Source organism: Grus americana, chromosome 4 (assembly GCF_028858705.1).
Source record: "Grus americana isolate bGruAme1 chromosome 4, bGruAme1.mat, whole genome shotgun sequence".
Taxonomy (NCBI): domain Eukaryota; kingdom Metazoa; phylum Chordata; class Aves; order Gruiformes; family Gruidae; genus Grus; species Grus americana.
In genome coordinates this window covers 81,104,796-81,125,248 of record NC_072855.1, presented here as the reverse complement: position 1 = coordinate 81,125,248, position 20,453 = coordinate 81,104,796, and the positions used below count along the sequence as shown (strand labels likewise).

At 43.8% G+C, this 20,453-nt stretch overlaps 1 protein-coding gene across 3 annotated transcripts in view; it reads right to left on the bottom strand.

Moving 5' to 3' along the window:
- Window positions 1-20,453, bottom strand: part of SLC4A4 (solute carrier family 4 member 4) — a 217,059-nt gene that overhangs the window by 193,725 nt on the left and 2,881 nt on the right. For all 3 annotated transcript variants that reach the window (XM_054823524.1, XM_054823526.1, XM_054823527.1), the window contains one exon: window positions 12,396-12,522. In XM_054823524.1, coding sequence (XP_054679499.1) covers window positions 12,396-12,406 — 11 coding nt within the window. In that variant the 5' untranslated portion in view covers window positions 12,407-12,522. Of the gene's footprint in view, window positions 1-12,395; window positions 12,523-20,453 lie in introns of those variants that run through there.

Genomic DNA, 20,453 nt, shown 5'->3' with positions numbered 1-20,453 from the left:
ATTGAGCACTGGAGGTGGAGGGGCAGGGGGTGAATGAGAGCACAGCCATGAAAACCATCTGCAAGGGATGACTTTCCTTTTCAAGCCGAGGTAAAAGAATCGCATCGTCAAAGCTGCGGGCCTCCCTGCTTTTTCCTGTACTTTGCCCATTCAGTCCTCCTCGCCAGGGAAGGGATGGAAACTCTCAAGCTGGTCAGACTGCCGAGATCTCTTGGATCTGGACAGAAACGGTACCTCCTGGGCTGCAAATTATTACCCAGTCTCCTGTCTTCTGTGTATCCTGTCCATATCAAAGTCCTGCGGTGCTCTACACCCAAGTGGTTTTTTGGTTTTTGTTTTTTTTTTTCCCATCTTCGTTTACTCTTCCCTTCCAGCTACATGTACAAAGTTTCACTCTATCCTTGCTGGTATCATATTTTTCATCATCTTAAAATTTGCAGGATCTAATTGAAAGCGATTATAATTAACTCTGCAGTATTTCTTCTCACACTTGAGCATGAGTAATGAACTAAGGACACCAAAACTCAAAACACAAGCGAAATTATCTGTGATGCAAAGACATAAAAAAAGCCGATTCCTCTCTGAGCTGACACCCACTTGTCACATTTGTAGAATGGCCACCGGAACACTGTAAAATGTTACATGCCACAGATGTCACTGGCTGAAGTAGCCCAGCTTCAGCAAATAGGTTTCATTTTTCTGAAGCCAAGGAACTTGACCACTGCTACTTTCAGTCGTGCTGTGCATTATTAAAAGGTCATCAGAAACAAGAGCTCTAAAATGGCCTCTGCAGTTCTTGTTAACGGGATCTTTCTCCTCCTCCTTGTATTGAAAAGCAGTGAAGTTTAACTCAATTTAGTAAGCATTATCTCTGAGTCTGAGGTTGCACCCAGTAAAATAAGTCAGGGAATTAAATTCTCCCAAAGTCCCTTGAAATTCTTTGCTAACTCAGACAAGCACTAAGTTGGAAAAACCTACCAAAGCCTTTTCTTCCTAATCAACCTAAGAGTTTAGATTACTCCCTCTTACTTCAGTTTGAGTGGTGAGGCATTTCCAGGTGTGATTTAGAGCCTTGCTGGAAAATCCTCCCTCTTCTGTCAACCCGCCAGACTCCCCGTTTGTTGACCCTGAGAACACAGAACAAAGCTAATCTATTTACCAAAGCACTTTCCCCAGCGTGGGATGGACTAAGGTGCGTCTGGAAGAAGAATAGGCAGTTAGGCAACCAGGGAGCGCTGCTGCAGGCATGAGTGCTTTATCTTCTGTTTGATCTCTTCTGCTAAGGGAAGACAAGAATGGACGTAATAAATCTGCATAAATACATGAAAGAAACAAACAACTGTCAGGAGTCTGGGGTGATTTGGGAAGTGAAGACAACTCTATTTGTTACCTGGCTGCTCTCGCACAGTGAAAAATTCACATTATAAAAAGCAGTCATCGCAAAGAGAGTGGTCATCTTTTTCAAATGAAGAACCTTCTAACTAAACAACAAGATGGAATAAAGTAAGAGAAATTATTCAAAAGTAAAAAAAAAAAAACAAAACAAAAAACAAACTCCCATAAATATTTTGTTGGGAATATTTCCTGAGGAAGCTCTACAGATTCCTTAGTGTGGGAAGAAGAAGAAATCCTTCTAAGATAGCACAGGATCAAAAAACAGTGCCATGCACGGAGATTCCTACAACTTTTGCCAGTTTTTTAACTGGGATGTCTGTTCCTTCCTGCCGACACGGCTTTAATGCTATGTCATCCTCTTTTCCTCTGCTGTCAAGGTGCTTTATCTACCTCCATTTTGCTCCCTAGCACATAGCATTTCTGAGACTGTTCTCCAGTCTCTGATCTCTACCCCTCCCCAGATCTCTACCAACGACACAATTACTTCCATCCCCTACCTATATATGTTATTTGATCTCTTTGATGAGTTATGCAATGTTTATCCACTATTTGATCTTCTCTGATTGTATCATAGCAACAGACAACAGTTTATAGAGGATATTGTGCGAACACTCTCCAACAAAACACATCTAAGAGTCCTGCTGGTTTCTTGGGTAATGTGACCCTCTTTGGAACAATAATGCGAGCCAACGAGTTATCTTAATTTTATGCTAAAATTAGAGCAGTTGAACATTATTTATTTCAAGTCCACTGGTTTTATTGAATACCAGGAAGCAGCGAGAATGTGTCACGAGCGGTGCAACCCATAGAATTTCATCTATGACAGTCAAGCAATACCATTTGCAAATCTGAGCAGTTAGAACAGAAAACTCTAGACGGCAACCACACCAAGTAAAATCTAAATGTGCTCGCCCCATGCCTTTGTCTAAATACACGTGTAAATGGGAGACCTAAAACCTTTAGATTTGGATTCAGAAGAGCTTCTCGGAGTCATAAAGAAAACACGTTCAAACTAAGACCCCCCCAAAGTACTACAGGAAAACATAAATAATCTGTCCTGTCCCTAGATAATGTGATAAAAACTACACCGCCACCTATATTCGGCCGTCGCACTAAAATCAGTAGCTATAGGCACATTACTCGCCATCAGCATCCCTGCCACAGGTGTAGGGACGATTCAAGTGTCAAGCCCTTCCGCAAAGTGTTATCATGAACACAGCACAACTCATCTATAATACTAGCAGAGCTGTACAAGCATGAAAAGTGGCAGTTAAAAAAAACCAAACCACATTTGAAAGGAACTGAAGGGAGGGGTGATTCTTGCTTTTCAGGGAGATGGAGCTCACTCAGTCACTTGATCATGCTGCAGTGTGCCCCAGCGGGAGGACTGCAACCATCCCGTGAGCTCCCAACAGCGAACCCATGCACCTTAGAGGTTAATAGTCCTGCAGGCTCAAGAACTGTAGATATCTTCTCCCGCATGCTGTAAAGTCACCTGAACCTAATAGGACTTCTTCTGAAGTCGAAAACAAATCTGGACAGCTCTTTGAAAGGATCCTCTTTTTCCCCATCATCCTTCTGCACGTCCATTTCCCACTTTGTGCTATCAACCAACTTAAAAGAGAAGTAGGTTTTAGTTAAGTCCGAGGGAGGATCTCTCGCAAAACTTCAGGCAAAAACAGGAAGCAAGATTTACAATGTGGCAGCCCTATTTTCCTTTGAGTCGCTCTGAATGCGCTCGGTGTCATTAGCCAATGTCGTAAAACGTGAGTCACTCTGCTCCTCAGGTAGCTAAATTTCGCCAGAGGCAGTTTTGATCACCAACGAAACGCAGTCTCTTTGATTGCTGCCGAAGGTGCCGTGTTAGGAAATAGCACCAAACACAGCTCCCATGGACTTCAGGAACAGAGATTTCATATGTCTTCTACGTACAACAGCATAGCCCTGGCATCACAATCCTATACAGAGGATTGTGCTGCAGCTATACAAATTCCTCCAGTTAAGTCCCAAACTGCTACGGTTTTCGTAGCTGCTGACTCAGCTTTAGCCCATCTCCCAAAATAGGCTGGATTCTAGCAGCAAGCAGAACAATTCAGGCATTTCCTACCAAATCAGTCAGGCAGGTATAATGCTTAAGAAATGCTTAGCATCCACACTTACTCTATGACCAAGCATTCCTGAAATGTTACAACAACAGCCTGTCTTTGGCTTTACATGGAGAAGTGCCTAAAAGTACACAAGTATCCAGACCTCGCAGTTTTCTAACCTTTGCTGGTAAAGTCCCACCAATTGCTAAGCAGCATATTCCCTCTCCCTTGGCAACTGAACCATGTTCTTCATAATCCTTGCAAGAGTCCGGGCTTACAGAAGCAGTCCCCGTATCTCTCCTGCAGGTTCCAGGAGAGATCCTGAACTTCGGCTTCATAAGCCAGCGGTGTTCTCCCTTATTCTTTAAGGGCCCGCTATACATCTGGCCTCTCTTTTGCTGACTTCTCCTCTGCCTACCCTGGGCAGGCACAATCTGGAAGCAAAACCTGATTATTCTTTTCAGGGTTCAACCTTTTCCTGTGTCCTTCATATGGCCACATCTGTATACTCCATCCGGTACTACAGCAACACGTTCTCATCCACCGTATCTTGTCTCCAGAGCTATTCTGTTCTGCTTTTGTCTGTCCTGCTCTTCTGATCTTAATCTCCTCCCTAAGAAAACACCACTGACTCTTGTTGACAGGTTGTTCCTATTTAATCACTCATCACGCCCTAACAGACATCACGCATATAGCGCCAGAAAAGGAAATTTAACAATAAACACAAAGTGATACGCAGCATCTGATGCAGTCTCTTGTCAGCAAACACCAAATCACTCACCACTCCGTTCCTTTCCCAATTATTAAATTGATGGTGACTTAATGGAGCAAAGAGGAAGACAGTTTTTCAACCCTAGAAGACTGTAACTTCTCCTCCAACTCTGAGTGCTTTAAAGCTTCTACCATCATTGTGCACAGGACATGAAAAAGCAGGACTTTCTTTTTCTGCCCCAGCATCCTGTCAGTAACACAAATAAGATACATCTGCAGTATATGAGGCAGAAAAGAAAAATACAGGTTGTGTATCCTGTAGTGGCTTTTCAAAAGTCCACGTGGTCTTTCTCAGTGAATAGGTAACAGAGAGCAGATACAGCAAATAAGATGAAACATTTGCCCACATCCAGAGTTACGTCACCCATCTCTTAAGAGCTGCAGGCAAAACAGCAATTACACCGCGGACCCACTATAACAAGTGACCGTGGAAGTGGTATCTGCAGAGCAAGACCTGGCCGCAGTTCCAGCCCAGCGCACGGATAACCCGCAGGGTACCAGTCACCAACCTACAGTGTTTATCACCCTGGCTTACAGCGTGATACATTACAGGGCGTAGCTGCAGGGACCAAAATTGTGTTACAGTCACGTATGACATACTTTATAACATTACCACAAACAACCGACAAATATTCATCAATATCCTCAGCTAATTTTCAGCTATTGTTCCGCTAAGGAGGAATTACCTTTATTAGCAGAAAAGAGTTTTATTGCACTTGAACATTCTCAGCCCGGTGAGGACAGAGGTAACAAAACCTATCGTATGATATATTTCTGGCTGCACAGCCAGTTGAATCAAAAATTCAAAGAGGCAAACCGAGAACAACCCAAATAATGTGAAATCAAATTTCTAAACTTAAGACCTTTTCCAATTTACACATCATTAGTAATTTTCTAATTTCCAACAGGAGAAGTGAAGGTTTTGTAATAACAGGTTGTGCTGTTATATTCAGGTTTCCTGCTGTTATTTAATTTTACTTGCTTGAAAAGACCACTGCCTTCTATGTATATCGTCTATATTTCCAATCAAAATGTAGCGCGCTCAGTTCATTTTCAAATTAGCTGCTAATATTTCAAAACAGAAGGGCCCAAATATACAAAATACCCAGGCACGGATACGCGCTTAAGCATTTAGTTTTTTCAACGCACGCTTTCTTCACAGTGTAAGGCTATCAATGAGATTGTTCATTGCTTTTGTTTTCTTCAGTATGGAGTAGCACGCAAAGCAAAAACCATACTTCTGACCATCTTACAAATAGTTTGCTAGATTTCTATGTGCACTGCATCACTGTGATATTTCATAATATGTAACGTCCTCCCAAAACTATATTCTACAACACCAATATTTACAATTTAATTCCTTGTAAGGTAACAAAGTGCCCTCTAAAGCAATGCATCCAAAGATGTACTGGACCTCAGATTTGGTCACCTACCAAGAAAAATAACGTCTCTAAATGATACAGAGGGCAGGAAGGAAAGGAACAAGACCTCTGAGGCTTAGTCCCAACTTACCCTGCTCCCCCGCACGGCAGGAACTTGCCACCAGCGTCAGCGTGAAACTGTCCTTTCTGGCAACAGTATAATCTTAGGTCAGGAATATCCCATTCCTCTTCCATCTTTCTTACTAAGATCTCGTGCCATCAGCACACAAAAGGCGAAGGAAAGGTACTAAGTGTTCAGAGACGTTAACTCCATTTCACAGGAGAAGTCACTGAGTTTCAGGCCATATAAATAAATACCTGGCTAGTATAGAAGAGCGAGGACCAGAAAGAGGTTCGCTGACACATTCCAGAAATAAACACAGCTGTTCCATCTCCGTTATCAGACGTACCTGATCTCAGTCTCAGCAGGGTCCACTTTTCTAAGCAAGCAACGTCACGTCTCAGGATGACAGAGCTCTCGTGACCTTTATTGTTATTACTGTTATCAAGAACATCACAAAATGGTGTTCCTCGGAAGCTCAATTTGGCTTTGATTTTTTACTGGAGCAAGGATTCAGTTTTTCCTTTTACTTGTTTATTGTTGCAGAGATCAGCCCTTTTAAGGTGTTTCACGTTATGATTTTTTACACAGAAATAGATGCTGACTCACTGGAAAAAGACAAAAGATGAAGAAACCAAAAACTGCTGTTGGTACTGCTAGCTAAGCCTGCACCACCACAGTCTACAAATGTGGAATCCTAAGCCCTGGGAAAACTTGCTTTTAACGTGTTAGTAACCCCTCACTTTCCATTCTACGTAACACTCAACCTGCACACATTCAGTCCTTCAAACCAATACATACTCAGAAACAAGATTAATTTTCTTCACCACTGCAAACAGGCAAAAACTCAAGGACAGAAATGCAGTTCCAGTGCTAAGGCTATGTTGGCTGCATCCTTCCTGCCATTAGAAGACTTCACTGTAAACGCCCAAAACAACTGAAGAGACACATTTTCCATGCAAGCAAGCAATTGCACATCTGCTCAAAAGATCTTTCAGATAACCATTTTTCTACACTGTGAGAACAAACATCAGCTATGTTCCAAACCTTCCGCATATTTGAATGAGACCCAGCAGGACTGCATCACTTCTTGATAAACCGTGCCCCATTTGAAACCTCTCTTCAAGGATCTACCACCTGCTAGACAAAGGTGCCTCGGGCAGAAGGACAGAGTATTCCCAACACAAATCTGGGACTTGAAGACATGTCACCAGAGAGACGGAGGGATAGCCGTGCTCCGGATAGGCTATCTGATGATGGGTTTCTGGCCTCCCAGTTAGTCCCAGTAGCAGGCGGCTGTCCCCGTCCCCTCGGGGGGGCTGCCGGCGCTGCCCTTCAGCACCACGGCCAGCGCCGGGGCCCAGGCCGGGTTTGAGGTGGGGGAGGCAGGGCTAAGGCTGCTCTGCTCTCCGGCACTGGAGGGGCTTCTCCCTGCAGCCCGTGCTAACAAACCAAAGGTCATCGGTAACGCCGAGATGGTTTGCGTCATCTTAAAACCTCATTTGCATTTCCCCTAAGTAATGGAGCTTCCCAGATTTGTTTTAAGCTGTTTTCCTGGATCTGCTTTAAGATATTTTCAACTTCACAGTACTAAGGGATGTGTGAAAGGTTGGATTGGATGTCACAGGCCTTAAATATTTACGGGTTTTGTATTTATTACAGATCCTAGGCCTCCTCTACGTACGTGCCAGCATCTCCGTTTAATGATAAACATTATCAACATTCAGACAGGAAGAGTTTATACCCACCTCAAGTTAATAAATCAAAATTATCACATTAAGATCTACTTTTATTTCTGTTTTAATGGGGTTTTAGAATAATATGCAAGGAAGACAAAATTCACATTGCTAAGTTGGGGAGTTTATCTACTAAAATAGACTCACTAAATACCACATTAGAAAGAGGTCATTCTTAAATGCAATTGGCTGTAAATTAAACACCACAATCACCAGGAAATTCTAACAGTTTAGTAAGAATACTCTGCCTCACGCTTACATAAATAGACTTAGGCTTGGATCTAAATGCCAGTCTGATTCTCAAAAACAGCAGTTATGATGTCTTCATCATGTAATAAACTCAAAGTTAACTCTGGGCCGAGTTAAAAACAGCAAAATTAGCCATGAACACTGAAAGTCACTTTCACCGCTGTATTTTTAAATTCTTTCTCTACATTTTGGGCTGCAATTAGAAGATACCGGCTGCTGAAAAGCAAGCTTCAGCATAGTGCTTTGTCCTTCCTAAGCCCATCCTGCTGCTCATTCCCTGGAGAGCTTTCTGATGCTTTCTCTTCGCTATTCTTGCAGTCAAAGCTCAGCAGGAAAGCAGGAAGTTGGGCAGAAGAATTTTCCTACGTGCAGCTTACACTGCAGAAACGCCTGCGTTAACCTTCCCAACGACCCTCATATGCACCTAGGCATAGCCGAGTTAGATGCCCAGCTATGTTTCTCCTATTCACGCTTTGCCCAAGCGTTTACTGATTTGGCAGAGCAAGGCCAGCGCTGGCACAAGCAGAGCAATGCCTGTTCTGGGTAGCCGCGACATCTGCCTGGCAACAATCCCTGTCCTGCGCGGCCGGCATCGCAGGCCTTTCCCTACTCGGGATTAGCATGTCATTTGTCTGTGCATCAGCTCTTCCCACCCAGTGACTCCGGGCAGCTGTCAAGTGGCTCTTCCCACCCACGAGGCAGATTGCTCCGCTGCTGGGATGACTATGTAACGATAGGCCCTCGCAGTTGGCAAGCTGTTGGAATCCCACAACAGAACTATAATAAGCACAGGGCACGACTAAACCTGAAGCGCTGTCTCCTTTTCCAGTGGCATTGTGCCATAACCTATATGTGATCAAGAATTTAAAAAAAAAAAAAAAAAAAAAAAAAAAGTGACCCACATCCTCTTTCAGTTCCTCACCCCTCTACCAGCAGCATCTCTCTAGCCAGCAACCCAAGTGGCTTTGGGAAGCCGTGTCGTATGGATACCCTCCCTGCGTGGCCCACGACCAGCAAATCGTGATGCACTCTGGCTGAGAAAGAAAAGGAGCTGGGCATGGAAAACAGGTTTAACTTTCTCAGTGTTATCTTTCGGGCACTAACTAAACGAGAGACAACTTGAAATTCCATCGCTAGAAGATAGAGTGAGCTCATCGCTATATAGCTGATCCCACCCTAATGTGAAATCAGCATTTCTGCTTGGCTGAGCAGAATCTTTATTATCCCGCTGCCACTCTGAAAACACCGTATTTCAAACTTGTTCCCACAGCAACTTTAAGGCACTCTCTCTTGTAGTTAGACATGCTGACTTTATTCGCAAGGTCACGGAAGGCAGTGACAAGAACACACATAGCCAGAGTTTCCCATTTGAGAACAGAGAAAACATAACTAGTCGACAAGTAACAAAACCATACTGTTCGTACCACTAAGCACAGCTCTCTCGTAGAGGAGTAAGCCACCTTTTGTACAAACACCACCAAGCAGGCAAAATAGCTGGCAGCACAGCCTAAAAAGCACAAGGAGCGTGACACCTTGCACCACCTAATCATTTACTTTCAGCTATATTATCAGCCCTCTGGCTATCGCTAGCTCCTAATAGCTTTCCTAAATCTTTGCACAGACATGAACAAGGAAAGCTTCGAGCAGTCGGTCAGGAATTTTTAACGAGGTATGCCAAGACTGTGCGCTGAAAAGGCAGAGTTAGCTCTTCACTGGATGACAGGGGCCAAAACAGCCACATATGACATCCTCGACAGCTGTGGCCGAGAAAACAAAGCGCTGGAAGCATAACTGCATCTGAAGCGCTCCACCTCAGGCAAAGACCTAGCCCCAGATTCCTGCAGTATAACACTTAACCCTCTGTCTTCCCAGCTTTCACAAACGTTCTTTGGATTCGAATAATTTGCAAGTAGTTAGTCCAAACTGGTGGGCAAAAAAATAAAAAAATTCAAAAAAAAGGAGGAAAGCCAGTCCTTAAAGCAACGCATTCTGCAACTCGATTTTACAACCCAGACGTCACAACTGTTAGTATCCTAAAACTTTGCAGGAAGCGGTGATGAAATGTGCACACACATGTACATAGGCATGTATACAGAGATACGTACTCTTTTTATGAGAACAACAACAAAATGAACGAAGAAATAGTTCCTTTCTGAAGTCACACACAGTCTATTCAAACTGGAGTTTGAAAGCAGTCCGGTTCTCATCTCCTCCTCTGACAAAACTCCGTGCCTTAAACATACACGCTATGTCATATACACTATTTCACTTTTCCTTTTAACCTCCTAACCAAGTAGGCAACTAGCAATGGCCCTATTTTAAACGCATGGTAAAAGGCAGATAAAATGACATAAAATGGTCTGCTGCAGGTCAAGAAAGCCCAAAGCTCAAGTCAAACAATATACTTAATTTGCCCCCCCCCCCCGTTTTTTTAAAAAACATCGACAGGTTTTGAAGAAGTGTCTTCCCCTTCTTCACTTTTCGAAAGAAAAAGACAGACCCTTTAAGCCGTCTCAAATTATGTGCCTGAAAGCAACTAATTACATTAAAAATTGTGCTCCTCCAGGGCACCAACGGGAACTAAGTCAGACCATGCCCATCTTCACAGAGCACGGTACCACATTTCTCTGAAATGCTTGTTTTGACCTCAGAAACTACCAGTAAGCTCTACCTACACGTAGGTTTTCTTCTGGACTTCCTACTCCTTACGTCCGGAAAAGTCTGTGTGTAGACCCCCTCCTACAGCGCATAGGTACATATGCTCACTCGTGTTCTCTGGGATAAACTGTCTTCCTAAAACAACTTCTGACTTCTTCCTTTCTAACTCTTCACTACTGTCTTGATTTTCAGGTAAGCAGCTTATTTGAAATAAAGATTTACAACTTAATGAAAGCTCAAAGGCATCTGTTTAGACCACATCCTTACCTACTGCCTTTCAGAATTGGGGTTTGTATCCACATTGGCAGCGTTGCTCTCATTTGCTCACCATTCTATAAGCCTTTACGAATACGGTCTCCCAAACGCTTATGACTATAGCCAGACTGTTTTAAATTTCCCTTCTTGACCAGGAGGCATAAATTTCTCATAAAATGATACAATGTTTTTTACACATCACCACCATGCTTATCGGTCTTGAATCCCAGACTCTTACCTTTTAAAAAGATGAGTTCTCTAACAGAATGCTTTAACGGTACAGGTCATGCCTCTTAGGTAACCAGTTTCTACGCTGGCCAACCACAAGACAACAGCACCATCCAGCGGCCCCTTCTTCAGCCAACGCTTTCAAGAGCTATGAATTAATTCCAAATACCTCTCCAAGACGTACGCACTTTGTGAGGCTTTCTCAGAAATACCAAGGTGCTTCAACTCCCTCAGTTTCAATCGTGCAGGTTATTTCCCCAAAAAAGTGGGACTTCATTTCCAAACGGGATAAAACCCCAGCACCACCGATAACCACAAATGACAGGCATTTCTGAAATTTTAGGAGTCTCTTGTTTTCAGACAGCATTGAGATCGCTTTCCACAGACATCCCTTGCATATTCTCCTGTGACTAACACCCCTTCAAACCATTACTTAACACAGGTCATTCTAACAAAAAGTCCCTGTATCTCAGAGCTGGCATGCTCAGAACCCGTCTGTTTCTGGGACTTTTTTGTTCCAAAGCTTGGACTTCATCAGTGGGACATCTCCTTTCTCTGAGTGGCAAGTTTTATTTGAGGTCATCCAGTCCTCTCCCTAGTGAGCCCACACATTGTTTTGCAAAATAGTAATTCCAGCTTGCTTATGCTGCTCTACTTTCTATAATTTACCAAGGACAAAGGGTTATCTTTCTGATCTTTTCATGGGTGATGTAACAACATGTTGAAAGAAGATCACTGTTAGACTAAATTCCTCCCAGGTGCCTTATAATTATAAGGCAACAGTCACAGGACTATACCAATAAAACGAAAGAGGCTAGCTTTAGTTATTTGAGCCAGAAAACAATTAAAAAAAAAAACACTAAAAAAAAAACCCACCACCAAACCCCAACATAAATGGCAGTTGTACAAAAAGCAGCAATAAACACTGTGCACCCTTGTTACGGAAAGAACTGGCATGATCTCATCTCAAAAGGGATTTAGGTGCTTAATTGCCTCTGAAACCCAATTCAAAATTCCTGCGTCTGTGAAGGTTAAGTGCAGATTTAATAATAAAATGTTCTTTTCCCTACAAGAAAGACTGTTTTAAAAGTCAACTGTAATTAAATGCTGACAGGTCTCTAAGCTAAAACCTTTTGTAACAGTAGCGCAGACACAGTGTCCTATTGTTAACACCACATTTTACACTCTGCAGGGACCAGTTTTCCTTTTCTTCTGGGGCATTACTCAGGCATGGAACAACCCCAGAGTCTAATCCCACTTTCCTTTAGGTTCACAGGACCGCAGAGGTTCTTCCCACAAGATATTTTCCCACCAGTCTAGCACTCAGGGCACACTCGCTCAGCCCACAGCCAAATCCCAAACGCACCGGAGGATGTCTGTTTACCTTGACACTAGAGACCCAGTTTATGTTTTTCCCCTCTTCCTGTCACATAACCGCAAGCTGGAAGTGCCCAACCAAAATATTAAGTCATGAATACAGCTGAAGCATACATTGGTTGTGGATTGGTCAGAAAGAAACGACCACAGCCGTTACCTTTGATGCATTTCTGCTTGCTCTTTGTACTTCTGGAGTAAGTCACCTTTCAGCTTTACAGCAGCATACGCTGGAGGATTGCAAGAGTCTCAGATACTGCCAGCCATACCAGGAGCTGTACAGGTGCCTATGACAAATAAAAGAGATTATTTATCTTGTGTCCAGAGGCCTCTGAAAGGGCCCAGGGCCAAACTGCAGCAAAAAAAAGGACTGTTAGTTGCCAGGTGAAACAGTCAGCAGCCTGGCTAAGCCAGGCTTCAAGCTTAAAACTCTTCTCATTTAGCTGTGCAGGCCCTGGGGCTCTGCTGAAGGTGGATTCCCATCAGGACACAGGACCAGCTTATTATCACAGAGGAAGGAGAAGGGGCTTTTTTCCTCTCTGTGGCCAAGACAAGCAACTGTGTGATTTGATGAAGGCAATTAGATGGTTATTATATCACAAGCATTGGGCTTGTGCTCCTACCTATCCTTGCTTATACTGCAAATGCCACACGTGCACACCCCCACACCCACCCCCTTTCCTAACAAGCGGGAAAGGAAGGAAGGACTCTCAAGGAGACGGGTGAAATCAGGTGGTTTGTGCCACTATAACTTCAAGAGTGACCAGGGAGACCATCATCAAAGCATCAGATTAGCCAGTCTATTCCTAAACCACACTCACTGGAGAAAGGAGGAGATAAAAGCAAAAGACAAGCCCTAAGGCCGCAGTAGCCAACTGGAACAACAAAACCCCATCACAACACACGTGCACACACCCAAAACTGTTTAACCCGTGGCCACATCTGGACAATCCAGAAGCAGAGCACCAAGGACAATTCTCAGAAGGATCGGTACATCAGCATGGGAATGATTTTCATGAGCTAGCCTCCTCGTACCCGGAGCACACTCCTCACGCAGTCCAGCCCTCCAAGGCTACAGAGAGCAAGAGCATCCTGTCACCCATCTCTAGCATCCTCACTGAATGAGATTTGGCTCTAAGGCCCAGTTTGCTGAATCTCTCAAATGCTTGCTTAAGGAGTGACCATCAACCAAAACCAAGAGCTATCCTCTGGCTTAGCAGTTACTGCCGGGCTTCCCAATCTCACTGCCTTGCTCAAGCTCCCTCTCCTAAAGCCGAGCTTCCCTAGTCCTGCCTGCTGCGTGCAACACCCGGGGCAGGGTGCCTGGCAGTCTCCAAGCATGGTGCCTTCTCTCCTGTTTCCTGTTCTATGCCTGAAGCCTTACAGCGTACAGAGCAGGGGAAAAGAGGGGGATGTGGGCATTTCACCATCATGCAGAGTGCCCTCTTTGAGCCAAAAAGACAGCACACATCACTGTAGCTCACTGGCAAATAAGCTTGGAAAGCATATGGCAGCACTACCATAGAAACTAGCAGCATACAGTCTGGCATTCAAAAACCCGCAAGATTTGTGTCTTAGGTTAGGACTGACTGAACAGGAACATGCAGATCCAGCCTCCTAAGCTTGGAGCAACACAGCTCCAGAGCTTGATCATCTATTCACACAGCAAGTGAATGAAGACACTTGTAGCCCAAAAATAGGAGCGCAGGGCAGTTGCAAAGGGCCCAGGACACAACTGACAGCCTCCACAGCTGGCGCAGTTGACGTTCGTGCAATGTGCGGAGCACTTTTGAGGCTTTCAACTCAAGGGGCCTGGGGTAAACAGCTCAGCTGGCTTTCCATTTTTCCTTTTCACCTTGGGATACCTCAAACTCAGTTTGGTAAACCCCAAAGCTCCAAACCACCTCGGAATGACTCTTTACTTGAGTCGTCTCCTGTTGCAATGGCCTGGGTATACAGCCATGCTTTCGCTACTATGCTGGCTACCCTAACTGCCTCTGTTCCACCTCTACATGGTGAAACTGTTTCTACGTGACAGCTTTTTTCTCATCAGAGTGCCGGTAGAGCAGAGGGGCATACCTGACTCTCGGGCTAACCGTGCGTGTGTCGATAGCGTTGTAGAAAAGCACGCAGGAGAGAGGAGGCAGAGAGCAGACGTACCGTGACACCCACTGGTTCTCGGTCATCTGAGACGGACACGAGTTGGCCAGACTTTTATACAGAAAAATGCTCGGAGCCTCTTTCTACAAAACCCAGACCCCATGTACTAAGAGATTACAGGAAAGGCAACCACGAGGCAGCAAAAACTGAAACCATAATTAGCTGTTATGATTACTGAGTAGTAACTATGTTGTCTGTGGTCACAGAGCAATAATCCATGTTTGGAATCACTGACTGACTACAAATTCTGGCTAGATGCTGCAGGCACATTTTTTTCATAGTCACGACAATACCTCGAAGCTCCTTCTACAGCCCATGCACAATGTGGCAAAATCCATCAGGGCTTTAACAGGCATCGCTGGGCAGGAAGCGCTTCTGAAAGCCCAGGGGACTTCACCTTACGTGCTCACACAGAAGCTACGCTCCTGTGCAAATCTATGCATCGCTGAGAAAACAGACCGACAGATTACATAGAACAATGTCACACGAGTTAGGTGACATCCCCCGATGACAAAGGGGCACAGGATTAAGCCCAGTCACACACAGTCCTCGAGTAAGAATAATCCTGGACTGTGCTAGGTTAGGTGGAGTCAGAAAGGTAAATGAAGTGAAGAGTGTGAACACAGGCTGCATTTTTCTTCTAAGACAGGTAAGGAGAGTGCTAGAGGGCTCTCAGCAGGGAAAGAAAACAGTTAGCTTGGCAAAGTTGGGAAATCTTTGCCAATTTCCAACCAGCTGCCTCAGTGATGGGAAAGTATGAGCAATTATTCCTGGACTGGGAGGAAAAAATAATCAGCTTTCCCAAATTGTTATGGAAAATAAGCCCAACAATAAGTCATATAAAAACACAAGCTGCCCAACAAACCTCAAATGACATGGTAAACTTGATGAGAATCTAGTGTTAGGAGGAAGCCCTGTTTGCTACTTCCTAGCTGCTCCCCAAACATCTAGTAGAGTTGATGGGGACTTACCCAAGTCATCAGTACACCATTTTACCTGTGGCAAGTAAAAGGAAGAAAAATCTTTTGCAAGGAAGGGCTCAGTGAGTCTCCTGGCAGAGTCCCCACTTGAGACCACCAAATATAACCCCTTGGATTGTAGACGGCCAAATTCCATTAAGACGGCAGGCAAAGCCAGCAAGTCACAGAAAACGAAGAAAATGCTGAAGGATTCGGGAGGATGGAGTTGCATAAAGAGATTGCAAAGGCTGCAGGGTGCCTTCGTAACAAAAAAGACAAGGAAAATCTGAACTTTGTAACAGATACAGTTCTGCGCAAAAAGTGAATTCTGTGCGACAAGCTAGTTCACTCGAGCCCATCTACTATCAGGCTGAAATACTACTTGTGACTCTTTCCATGGAGCCTCTTCTATCAAAAGAAATCCACAGTGCAGCAAAGCTACTTGTAAGTTCTTAAATAGCCTTTTAATGAGCCTCTGCTGCCTCTGAACAACTTCTTTCAGCCACTCAGAGGACATTTATCTAACTCACACAGCATTCAGCTTTAAACAAACAAATAGATGAACACCAATAAACAATTTAATTGGAATATTGCTGCAAATCACCAGAGAGGGGGGTTGTGCAACATTATGCCAGGGGCAAGGAGCACTCTGCTGTGGTAAGCAATTTGTAACAGCAGTTAGGGCAAGAGAAGAAATCAGAAATGGAGCTGGGGTGGAGATTCTCACTAGCCTCTAAAAGACTTGCCACTCTACGTGATTATCATCAAATCCATTAATTACAAGGAAGACCTAACACCCTTTTTCTTTTCTTAGGTAACATCTAAACAAACCAAATCCCTTACTCATAGAAGAAAAGCAAAGAGCTCTAGGGTAAAATAGATCTCTAAATACCATAGCAATGCATATTTCAGAAACAAAGGTTATCTTTCTCCACATTATTTATATTAGTGGTATATTTTTCATCTTAGTATCTCAGCAATAGTGTTTTTACATTCCTAAAGTAATTTTTTTTTTCAAAAGCAGTAAGAGTCAGCCCCATTCTGCCCCTCGTGACGTTACTTCTGCCGGAGCAAAATCTGCTTGGGGACAGGAATTAACTTACTCACTAAACAGGAATTTAGACACGTGCTCTCTTCAAGAAGCCGTGCTGTATGTTAAACATCTCATTTCTCTATCTCCCATCAGTGACTTAAAAACTGAATACACTTATTCTCAAACCCAGCAGAACTAAAATACCAAGAAGAAAAAAAAAACAAACAAAAAAAAACCAAACCAAGAAAACCCACACAACTCATATCCAAAGCACAGTACATGTACTTCAAATTGTAAGAGTGTCAGAGCGAACCACCACTCTAACCCCTTTCATTAATCATTTACAGAGAGCTCACGTGCATCTCAATCTCAAGCAAACAAACCCACGTTTGCAGTGAGATGGGTTTAGCTGGATTAGAGATCATTTTCCCTTTCACCCCACCAAATTAAAGACATGAAACAGAGAGGCTCAAAAATACTGTCAAGTTTGGAATGGAAAATTACTCCTTTCCAAGTCCTTGCTGAGCATGTTCTCCTAACTGGGAGATGCTATTAAAAAAACCCAAAAAACAACCAAAGAAAAAACTCAGACATTAATTTGAAGCTCTCCTCTTTGACAATACACTATATGCGGGGGGGAAAAAACAAACAACCTTCATTCTCTTACAACATGTGCTTAACTAAGACAGAGTTCAAATAAATAGCTTTGCCCAGACCTTTACACTGAGGCCAGGTCTATGCTGTGAGCTAACTGTCGATACAGCTAGACCTTGCTTTGTGCCAGCAAAGGGCTTGAGGGGTGAGTATAGCCTTTCCTGGCGAAAACACACTCTCGCTACAAGAACTTATTCCAGTCTTCTCAGGAAAAACCTGCACTGACAGAAAGATCTTTTTCACCAAAATAACTGTGCCAGCAGAAGACACAAGACAAAATAGACTGCCAGATTTCTAAAGGTCGTCTTCATTTTTTAACCTACATTTATTTGGCAGAGAAAAAATATCCATAGATCCCCTTCACAGTAGCTCTTTACTAACTCTATCAGGGGTGTAAACAACTGACCCTACCGCCACCGCTGGAGCATCTAGCCCTTTTACAACTGCTTCTTCCTACTCACATTACCAACTTTATCGTCACTGTAGGCTTACGGCAAGTCTCCTTAGCCCCATCAGCCATCACCTACAAGGAGCAAAACGCAGAACACTTGCCTCGTTAAGTGGCCCAGGGCATACAGACCTTCTACACAGGCAGAGAAGGAGAGGAAAGCAAGGAGAATAAAATTCCTCAGGGGACTTACGCTCCCCTTTAATTTCCTTTCTCCCATTGCTGCCCCCTCAATTGCCTAGCACGCGGGAGCCAGAACAGAGGTTATGCTGTGTCACTGCCAGGGCAGAACTCCGCACCCACCGGCTCTCTGATCGCTGAAGCTTTGGCAATTGCTCAGGTAACGGAGGTTAGTGGCATGGATCATTCTAGCTGTCACAGTACCGGGATTACCTCAAACTGCACTCTGTCCCTGCTTCCTTCTATCAGGTACGGGATGTAAACTTGATGTAGTGTAATAGTTCTTCAAGCATGTCTTTAGGCGGCACTTTCCACTCACTTGTACAGTTGTCATCTACAAAAAAGCAGGTTAATTTTCATCCTTCTCTTCTTTAGCAACATCAACAAACCTCACCGCTGAACAGACCTTTCAGCATTGTACTTCCAAACCTGGAAATGAAATTCCATCAATCGATATCCTTCTAACGTCTATAAACCTACTTGGTCTAGTCTCTGCTCAACTTGTTCACTCAGCATGTTACGTGACACGTTCTGCCTTATTCAGGTCACTGCCCATTCCCACCCCTCGCTCGGCCGTTTCAATAAGGAACGCAGTATAGTCCAAAGCAATAGCTCAAGTCCAAAACAGACTTTGTTCCCATCTCTGATGTCCAAGGTCACGCAGCAAATGGACAATCCACTCCACACTGTCTCAGTTGAGTCCTCTCTAAAAAGGGGGGGGTAATATCTATTTGTCATGTACTGTCACATTATCAGATGGCAGTCTTAGTAACTCCTTAATTTAGGTTTCAAAAAAAACTTGATTTAGGTTTCAAAACCATTTTTCGAGCTCAGCTTTCTTACTGTAATAAAATATCATATTCCCTTTACAAATATATGAAACATCTCCTAACTAGTATAATGCATGTTTCTCAGGTAATCTAGATAGATAGCGTGTAGGTGCTACACCTGGCTTACTTGGACGGCACCATTTCACTGCTTCTTAGAACGCCTTCAGGGCATTAAAATAAGACATTCCTAAAGTATTTACTTTCCCCATTTCTGGTTAAAGGGTCATATAATTTTCCACGTGCACAGTGAAAATATCTACTCATTCCATCACTTTACACACAACTAGCTCCTCCCCTAGAAAACACCAAACTAGTCGTAATTGTCTACAAGACTAACTCCAAGCTGTAGGCTGCAGACTCCTGAGGCCAAGGGCCAAAGGATTTACAAAAGCAAACAGAGAAAGCAAGCCTTCTCTCCGGAAGCTTATATTCCGTTCCACAAAAGTGTATCATACCCGTACAAGTGATCTAAACCAGCGCTAAGAACAACAAATGCCAAATCTGCTAGCCATCACAGGCCTGTCAAAAAGCTAAGAGCCTTCATTTTGGCCACTGAAGGACAAAAAAAATACCATCCCATAGATGCGATTCTCCTCTCTCATCACTTGTACAAAGCAGAAGCAACTGGATGAAACGTTGCTGTTCAGCAAAAAGAACGTCCACATCGTATAGACTGTCGCTGAAACGGAAACAGTGTTTGTTTTACTGCCTGACAACACGGCCCCGCTAGCCCCAACCGGTGTGCTCAAGTCACTCGAGTGTTATTTCCTAAGACTCTCGGCAGATTTTGCGTGCTACAGAGATCTTAATGGATTCCATTTAGCAATAGCCTACTTCAAAGCTAGCCTACAAATACCTCAACTCGCCCTGGATTACAGCATAGCTATTTCCTGTAAGGACAGAAAGCCTCTCCATCTCTGTTTCTTGGTTTGATTTCTGTGAAACTGTTTTGAAATGAAGCTTCAATAATGAACACGAGCCAAAGATTTAGTCCAGGGCATCTCATTCTCTCTCATATCCTGCCAGACAAATAAAACTGTAAAAGTCCTATCAGCTAGGAGACAATCAGCTCCACCATATGAGTATCTCCCTTTCCAACATCTGTCTGCCTCTCCAGGCTGTGGGATCCGACAGGAACACTTTTAGCAAGCTTGTCCTCGGACCATTTGTCTGTCTCTGTGATATCAGTAAACAACGGATTTTTAAACAGAAATCAATACATGCACAATACCTAGCCCAGCACAATTAAGGCTGTACCTTAGAGAGCACCAGGGATTTGCTGAATACCATGGAGACAGTCCAGATTCACAGTGCGTCGGGACAAAATTGGATTAATTGCAAAATATTCTAAACCTAGCACGTTTCTTACGTTAGCTTATTCAACATCGGCCTGAGCCAGACTCGTTTTCTGATTTATCCTCAGCGATAGCCAATACCGCAGTCTAAATTTGCCTCTCCCTTCCGCTCAGCTTTTTCTCGCTCCGTTCTCCTTGTTAAATGGTTACCAGCCTTTGTATTACCCACCCTGCTTCTGCTGCACCAAAACTCTCCAACTACAAGTTATTCTTTGACTCATGCATTCTCCATCTTCTCCTTTTTGGCGAGGGGGCAGGTACTACCAAAAGCTTTCTATCAGCAGCGTGCATCTCCTGGTCACTGCTTTACCTGAGCAAAGACGGACAGCACCCGATCCTTGCTACCTGAACCCCCTGCTACCAGGGCTGACTACACTGCCTTTTGAAGCAGTTTCTCATCTTCCAGGGGCCTTAAATTTGTAGTCTGTCTCCACTGCAGAAATCGTATTAGTAGAACGTTTAAGTGCAATCCCCTTTTTCCATATCATTTGACAACTCCCGTGCAAGTCCTTCCACCTTTGCATTTCTCAGACGTGTATTTTTTGCAGCATCAAGCATCGCTCACAGAGACCACATCCTGGCTCCTGCTAGCATTGCAT